The sequence below is a fragment of the Chaetodon trifascialis genome, chromosome 20 (assembly GCF_039877785.1).
Source record: "Chaetodon trifascialis isolate fChaTrf1 chromosome 20, fChaTrf1.hap1, whole genome shotgun sequence".
NCBI lineage: Eukaryota > Metazoa > Chordata > Actinopteri > Chaetodontiformes > Chaetodontidae > Chaetodon > Chaetodon trifascialis.
In genome coordinates this window covers 11,882,349-11,891,318 of record NC_092075.1, presented here as the reverse complement: position 1 = coordinate 11,891,318, position 8,970 = coordinate 11,882,349, and the positions used below count along the sequence as shown (strand labels likewise).

At 42.7% G+C, this 8,970-nt stretch overlaps 1 protein-coding gene across 1 annotated transcript; it reads left to right on the top strand.

Annotated features, from left to right (window-relative positions):
* Positions 1-30: 30 nt before the first annotated feature.
* Positions 31-5,401, top strand: ndufa8 (NADH:ubiquinone oxidoreductase subunit A8). The gene is made up of 4 exons (XM_070988973.1): positions 31-206; positions 1,366-1,529; positions 3,618-3,783; positions 4,897-5,401. Exons 1-4 carry the CDS (start codon positions 156-158, stop codon positions 5,032-5,034), a joined length of 519 nt encoding a protein of 172 aa, XP_070845074.1. The 5' UTR covers positions 31-155; the 3' UTR covers positions 5,035-5,401.
* The last annotated feature ends 3,569 nt before the right edge of the window (positions 5,402-8,970 follow it).

Genomic DNA, 8,970 nt, shown 5'->3' with positions numbered 1-8,970 from the left:
CATCATCACGCGCCTCCCAGCTGACAGCAGCAGGCGCAGTAACACAAACTGACCTTCTCCGCGGCCTCGTCCTGGAGTCAGACGAGGACCTTGAATGTTTTTTCAGCAGTGGTATTTGATCTTCTGCTTTTGTTTTATCGTACGGACACACAGCCATGCCCACAACGGTGGAAGTGCCCACAGCGCAGGAGCTGAATGTGGATGAGGTGAGCAGCGCTTACTGTTTATCTTGAATGGAAATTAGGAACACAGAACATGCTAGCTAACTAGCTAGCAAACGTTAGCTGTGTAGTTCAAGATCTGCTCAGTAGTTCAGCCCTTTTTCCATTGCTTACCTGCCTTCACTGTGATGGAAGTTAGTTAAATAACTTATACTGATAAAATCAAACGAAGCTGGTGAATATTCTGGCATCTTTGTGATATCTTCCATGGCAATGTTAAATAGCGTAAGAGAAATTACAGTAATTTGCACAGGGATTCTTCACTGTTGTATTTGCATTAACATACCTTTTCAATTTACCCCATTGGTGACAGTGATTTTACACGTTTGCTGCGCCAAAACAGATCTCTGACCGGTTTAGCAGCAGCAATGATATTTGGTTCGTTGAACTTGTCCTTGGAGGTCAGGTGTTAGTTAGCGGCAGCTTGTGTCTTTCCAACAATAATACGTCAGCATCAAGGATCAAATAAACAATATGTGAGCAGGTACAAGTTTCTTGTAAACTGAGTTGCTTTGGACATACATTTTTTTAGACTTGCACTGTAATGCACAATGCCTTTGCCTCCCCATTAGCAACTTCATACTGGTGTTATATTTGAAGCGTAACAGGTTGTTGCATTGCCAAGGACCTCCCGACTTGTTTTTAATTTCTTCTGGAGATAAATCAGACAGATAGTTTTGTGGTGAAAAGACCATCAGAGATCAACATCAGTATCTGGCAACACCACTGTTGTTGGAGATAATTTAAAGAGATGCTGGACAGGAGAGTAAATGTTGGTTCTCGTAGCTTAATCTTCAATTGCAAAGTCTTTATTTTTTTAAATTTAGTTGACAATATACAACATGTGGTCTAAATACAATACTTTAGCAGCATTTGAAGGTGTACTCTTCACTATTGAAGCTAGCTACCAGTTAGGCCACATATACACATGTATTTATTCTATCTGTATATATTAAATGGATCCATGATCTCTAATAAAACACATTCTTTCAGCTCTTTTAATAGGGTCACAAAAAGTGTCAAGCGAGACAAAAGTTATCCTGTTCCTCAAAGAGAGAAATTATGTCCTTCTGTATCTATAATGTGGAAATCATTCTTACGCAGTCTCTCTGTTTTCCCTGTGTCTGTCCCTGTTTCTTTCCAGGTCAATGTGTCATCTGCGGTGCTGAAGGCTGCTGCGCACCATTATGGCTCCCAGTGTGACAAACCCAACAAAGAGTTCATGCTCTGCCGCTGGGAGGAGAAGGACCCCAGGAAGTGTCTCGAAGAAGGGAGGAAAGTCAATGAATGTGCACTCAACTTCTTCAGGTAACTCGCACCCCGGGTTTTCGACCTCTTTGTTTCCAAATACATGGATGTAATGTGTAAAGCAGTTATCTAAGAGGGGCTAAACGTTGTGTTTTGTCCAGAGATTCAGTACAAAGAAAGAGTAATTATGACTTTAAACCTAGTAATTAGGCAGAATATGTACACTTTTGGAGATGGTGTCATATGTAAAACTGTATGCTTGTGGTCAAGTGTGTGATTGAAATTTCATCATAAAACAACACAACTGCATGAAATGAGAACAAAATGTAAGCGTGCCAGAGAGTTTTTGAGCTTTGTGATGGCACCTCTGACCATTGTGAGTGGGTATGAATGGGCACAGAATGCGTCAGTAATGTTACCAAAGCACAAATCCAACATGTTTTCCCTTCTTGTGTCAGACTTCCTGTTGAAATGATGGCAAAACATTGTCCAGTCTGCGGCTGTTATAATCCCCCAAGATGAAGAAGTCTGCTGTTGTTGCATTCTTCTACAAAACACGAGGCAGAGTTAGACTAGAGCCACTACATTTTACTGGGTGACAACAACAGTGGTAAATTTCCAGCGGGGACAGTCAGGAAGCAGATACACAGTCAGCATCTCCAGGACAACGTGGTGATTTAAGAGATAAGATATACCTTTATTAGTCCCACAGTGGGGAAATTTCAAATTTGTGCTGGTAACTTTGATTTTTGCGGTGGTCCTTGAGCGAGCCGTGTAGGGTCCTTTCCATTATGTTGTCAGACACTTAGATTAACAATCTGAACCAGTCAATGACCAAAAACAAGCACTTTTAGTGGACGTGCATTCATGGTGCACTAACACCCGAAGAGATTACATTGCAGCCCATTTCTCATGCTCAATATAGGACACATTTCAAAAACTGTTGTTTCCATTAAGCACTGAGACACAAAAACATGGGCAGATCCAAGATGAAAAATACCAAATGTACCATTTAATATTCCAAAACATCGTAAATTATATTTTAATGGAGGGAAAGATGAGTGATACGTTTGCAGACAGCTTTAAAGTTTTTGTGAATGTCAGTGTAGGAAGAAAGCTCCAAAATACCAAAACAGATTTTTGGTCAAACTTTCTTTCACTTAAACTCTCCTGGCATATTGTCAGATGTCTTAGAAATTATTTTCCGTTGTGGAAGTTTACTTTGTCAGAGTGCTTATCTTACAGCTGACTGCATTTTTGGATAATTTGTATTATCTTGTTGAGTCAGTATTTATTCTTGTACAACTTCTTTTATACACTTTATGCTCATTTTCATTTCATAATAATCCTAAACTGATTGTTTTTTTTTTTTCTGGCTATTGAATAAGAGCTCAGACTTCTCCAAATTCTCAATCAACACTTGTTATCTTGAAATAAATAGAAATACATCATGAGTGATCACTGAAGTATGATGTAGAGAACACAGTCACTGTTATCTGTCATTTTTCTGTGCTACTTTTTCTAAAAAAGAACCAGTAGAAAAAAGTTGTTAATTTTAAAACCACAAATAACTTAATCACAGAGTTTATTGTGTCTATAAAAGTGCCCATGGGGCCATTTGAGGAGGTGGTCTGGGGTTCTTCACTCCTAACTGCTGCGGCTGTGTTTACTGCAAGCTTTGGACTGAGTTTTGGTTCTACCTTGACTGCTGTGTCTCAAACAGCTTGTGTTCCTGGTACTCAATAAAACAGGTGACCTCTAACCCGATTCTTAAGTCGAAACAAACAACCGACACTCTGACCCAAAGTTAAACTGAGAGTTACTGTGAAAGAGCAATACCTGTAATTATTATAATGAGGAAAGATTTGAGAGCAGTTGTAATTACACCAGGGACCTGGTTTGATTCTTAGGCGCCTCTGGCAACTGCCAGCCACCTAGAGGAGCATTTCATCCACATGACCAGTTCAGATAGTTCTTAGAAACCTCAGAAATCTTTTGAGGAACTGACCATCTTAATCCACAATATAACCTCAATATAACCTCTCGACATTTTCTATCACGGTTTATGTTATATACTGTCGTACTGTCCAACCCTCCTTTTACATATTTAATTCTGATTCAGATCTCTGTTTGCACTGGTCCTTGTAGGCAGATCAAGGGGAACTGTGCCGAGTCCTTCACGGAGTACTGGACCTGTCTGGATTATTCAAACTTGGTGGAACTACGCCGTTGCCGTAAGCAGCAGCAATCCTTCGACAGCTGCGTCCTTGATAAACTGGGGTGGGAGAGACCTGAGCTGGGGGAACTGTCTAAGGTGAGACCTTTGAGGGATTGACTGCATTCACAGTGTGAACAGTTTGGTTGATAGGCTCTATTCTTGCTGATTGTGAGCTGTGCAAGAGGCTCTGATTGCGTGTGCGTAGTAGTAGTTTGAGAATGCAAATCAAGTATTTTATTGTTGTGCTTTTCTTGTCAGAAAAGTGCCATTTTTAAGGGGCATGCATAACTTGCCTGCAAGCATTAATTAGGTAGCAGCAATCAGACCAAAAACTGATCTTGACAGTAGATTTTTGGACATTTTATTTTTGTAGTCTTTGAAAAGATACCTATGCAAACCCGTATATGGCTGTGAATGCCTGTAATCAACTTTCAGGCTATCTTGCACTTGCCAGGCGGAGCTGTTGTTAATGGAGACAAATAACACAAGCAGGCAAACAAAAGCAATCTGACCACCCATTACTGTTAAAACGTACAGGTTGACTGTCCACACACAGCTGAGTTTCTCTGGTTGCTTAGCTATAAAGTTTTCATGAACCTTTTTTCCAATGCAGCATTTCACATGAAATTGAGTCCGGACACTGGTGCTAACTCAATAATCTAAACATAAAGAACTCCATTACTCCACTACTGAAGAAAAGGCAGTTTGCTACACAACATTTGGTGAAGCCCGCAGATTATTGAAAAAATTTAGTTTGGTCAGACGAGACAAAAGTCAAAACTTTTCAGTAGAGGAGGAAGAAAGTAAATCCAGGTTCATCAGCGGCCTCCTGGAGACATCAATATTAAAAGATTAAAATAAAGCCTGTGTGGCCAAAATCCCACCTGAACACACTGACAGATTAGTTTATTTGCACAGGAAGTCTTGAAGCAGTCGTTGCAAATATAACCTCCAACCCTAACCCATAGGAGGACTGTCAGTCCATGTGCATAAATCTCTGTGCATTGAGCCATTTATTGGTTTTTAAACCCTGCTCTTCAGTGATGTGTCACAGGCTTTACCAGACTTCAAGCAATACATTTTATTGTCTCTTCAGACACTGTGTTGGCATATAATGTATTTGTTGTGTGTCGAGTCAGTTGTATTAATTGCAGCTTCAAGAAGGATCAAGCCCTTGTAAGTTGCCTGCATGTTCCTTTTCTTTCATAGGTGACCAAAGTGTCGACCAGTCGGCCCTTCCCTGAGAACCCATACCATTCTAGACCACGTCCTGAGCCCAACCCGGTCATCGATGGCAAACTGGAGCCTGCCAAACATGGCAGCAGGTTTTTCTTCTGGAACTGGTGAGGCAGCCCCAGAAAGTCAGTCACCTCCCAAAGCCATGCGCTCTGTCCAAAAACAGCTAGCAGGTTGTGACCGCTGACACATCAATGATACTTGAAAAGGTTTAAATCTCTCAGGTGCAGACACGAGCATTAAGGATGCTGGTTTTGGCACCTTTGTGGTCTGAGGGTTGGTTTTGGACAGGGCTCATGTCCTCACAGTCTCCTCATCAGTTGTACCTCCAGCATTGTCAAACGTTTGAGAAAGGAAGGATTGTGTGGACAGAGTCCATGAATCCATGCAGCTTTCCTGACCACGTATGTAAATGTAATGATTTAACAAATGCAACATGCTGTTATTTCTGTCACATAATAAAGAGATAAATTATAAATTTGGATTTGAATGCCTTTATTTAAGTCTACGTCTATGAAAGACTCGGTTGCCTCGAGACAGAATTGAAACACAGTTCCTTCAATATGTGCAAATTGTAGGCAACACCACCATGTGTGCACATCTGTGTTTTGTCACAGTGTGTATTGTCAGGCTGATGGAGCGTGAGGTTGGAGGTCAAGGTTGAGGGTCACTACCTGCAGCCAGAGAGAGCTGCTTCTGCTTCCTCCTTTTCTCCCAGCTCACTTCCTGCCTCTGACCTGTACTGGGAGACGGCTGGAGGAGTCACGTCGAAGATTCACAGTAAAGTATGTTATTGCTGCCGCCACACGTGTGCGTGCACACTCATGACCTTGGATGGAAGGAGATGAGAAGCACATTCAAAGACACGCTGACGTGTGGAACATAGCGGACTGTGCCAATGCACACACGCACGTCGCACCGGGACATTGTGGGAGATCAAAGTTGCTCTCGTGTGATAAGGGAGCTCTGATGCTTAGAAATTACCATAAAATCTCAGATTTTGTTTCACTTATCAGCTGTTAAAAAACTACACTCGTAGTAGCAGTCGTGATTTGACCGCAGATGCAGATGTCAGGCAGATTGAGTCTTTAACCCCTGCCATGTGGTTGATTTCTTTGGGGAGCAATAGTAATGCATAGTTTGACAGCTTTCTCATACTCAAAAGCGGAGATGTGGCCCTGGGGTGTTTGCATATGATGCAAAAATATGATGTTTCAGTGTACAAAAACACGGGGGCTTGACTTATAAGGGAGGCCAACAGATGTCTGCTTACAGTCACTGGGATTTTATTCAGAATATGTAAAAAATACTTTGAGTCTGTTTTTTCTTTTTCTAGATGGGGCAATGATTATATAATCCCATTGAATGTGTTTTCAATACTGTATGCTTTCAACATTTTTCCCACAAGTTTGTTTTTATCCTACAGCCAGACAGTTCAGAAGTTCATAGTTGCAGCTTTTTACCAAAAACAGCCATATGTTTCCAGTGTGAACAGTAGCTCTATGTCTATATGCAGACATGAGCATGCATGTCTCCTTGTTTCTATAGGGCGTCGCTGACTGTAGTTACAGAAATCCCCTCACAAGGTGTGGTCTGACTCTGGACCTGCAGCTTGTGCAGGAAACGCCTGACAGACCCTCTTCTGACCTGGACGGTGGGACAAAGGGAGGAGGGAAGAAGGGATGCAAAGGAGGTGTGGACACATGGGAGGGGGCAAATAAGATTATAAAGAAGTAATGGAAGAAAGAGGTAGATAGAAGAGGGACAACGGAAATGAGAGAAAAATAAAAATGATGAGTGAAAGGGAGGTTAGGGAAAAGTGAGATTCAGAAAGGGCAAGGTGGGCTATGACTTGAAAGCACACAGAGTGGGGGTGGGGTGGGGGGGGTGCTCAGAGGTTGTTCAGTGGCTGGCGGTGAGGCCCCAGGGCTCGTGGCAGGCCAGTCTCCATGCGACTTGCAGGAAGCAGAGGGTCATCATTTGACACGACACCGCCACAGGAAACGGGCTCTGGCACAGGAAAGAAATACAATACAGGGCTTTCACAAAGCTACAGCCCGCCTGGGAGCCTGACACGCTAAAATACTCAAACAACCCGACTTGTTCAGAACACGTGACTGTCAATATTCCCATTGTTCACTGTCAGGCTCGACATAATAAAATGAATGTTTGAAGTGGTGATGAGCACCAGCAGTCATAGCTGGTAGGTGTTTTTTTCCATCAATTCACCTGTGTGTGAGACTGAAGGTGGAGTTCAAGGAGACGTAAAAAACAAATTTCTTATGTTCAACAGTCTAGTTTTATGAGCTGAGCTTTTGCAGAAAATTTGCATTAAACGACCTCTTTCTGAAATACTTCTTACCAGTGCATTACTTCTGTATCAGTAACACTGCGCTGCTCTTCTCTTCCACGAGACATCTGCTGCATCCATGCCATTAAGAGCCTGCAAAATATGGGTGCACTTGATTTGACAAACTCTAAAATGTAGGTGTGTTTGATTTGTTTATGTTGGTGCGCCTCCCTTGCCATTTGGCTCTGTGATCTTTAGACTGTACATGTTGTTGAGTGCTGCTTTCATGTCTCCTCTCTTCCCCTCACACTGCACAGGGTGGCTTTGAACTGCCATGCAGGTTGCTCTATGTATAAAACACACACCCACCCGCTGCAAGTGCCACTACTACACACACACGACCGCCACTCATCGAGATTAATAATCTGAGAGCCTCAAAAACACACTCACGCATGCACATGTGCTCACTTACACAGCAGAGGTTTTTAATCTTTGTGTTTTCTGAGAAGAGCTATACAGGCACATTTACATGAGACAGAGCATCTCAGCAGAGTAAGATTTCATGTGGACTTGCTTGGTTTACTGCCACAACTGGGGGAAATATCTGGCTCCTTGGCTGCTAAATGCTCAACTTTGTTTACTAGCACATGGCTAACTTTAGCAGTCTGCTGTTTGGCACTGGGCAGGTAGCATACAGTCTTCTTTTTGGGCTTTTTCTCTGAAAGCAGCTGTACCAATACAGTTAAGTTAAGCACGCACACACAGAGTCCTCAAAGTCTAAACCTGCACGGTGACAGAGTGATGACCATGACTTGTGTTTTGCATTCCAGTCAGACATGCTTCACGGCCCCTCTTTCATGCTGCAGTTTTGCCAAACGCCTCTGAATGCAGCGCTTAAGATAACATTTAGCAACTTTTAGGGTTTCACCCAAGGTGTTAGCTGGTTAAAGGCAAGACAGAGCAGGAGAGCTCTCGCTTCATAGCACGCTAATGAAGCTCAGTCACCCGGTCACCGGCACACAATGAAACACACATGAACACACATGCAAGAAAGACACACTCAAGCAAGAGCATTAACACATTTTGTCTTTGTTTGGATGGAGTCGTCTATATTAAATGGCTCCACTCTTCGTTACACCAAGAGTGATTTTCAGAGGGCTCAGCTCGCTCTTCAGTCTGTTTATTCCACATGTTTAAAACTAAAACTCCAGCCATTTCTTTTCACTGCGTGTTTATGGTATCTTAGCGAATGGACTAATGTGAAGTACGTGATGAAATGAGATGTCTAAATGACAGCTCAGGCTGTTGTCACACGGCTTAACACTCGAGAAGTTGTGGTCTGGGAGCCATACAGTACGCTGTTTATTTGTCTGTGTGTGAGTCTGTCTGTGTGTATGTGTTCACTGTGACTGTATGATGAATATAAAGTGCCTGCAGCCTTAAGTGTTTGTATGTTTGTGCATTCGTACATGTTTGTGTGAGTAAAGTTCATATGTGTGTGTGTGTGTGTGTATGTTTGTGTGTGTGTGTGTGTGTGTGTGTGTGTGTGTGTGTGTGTGTGTGTGTGTGTGTGTGTGTGTGTGTGTGCGTGTGTGTGTGGTGCTGCAGCTCCTTCTGGGCTGGCCTGTGTTTATCTTGGCCTGATCCCAGACCTTCATCACTTCTCTGCTGATAGCTCCATTCCTCCATCCCTCTGTCCCTCCGGCTATTTACAAGACTACCGCAGACTGCCTTTCCCTGCGTGCCAACATCCAATC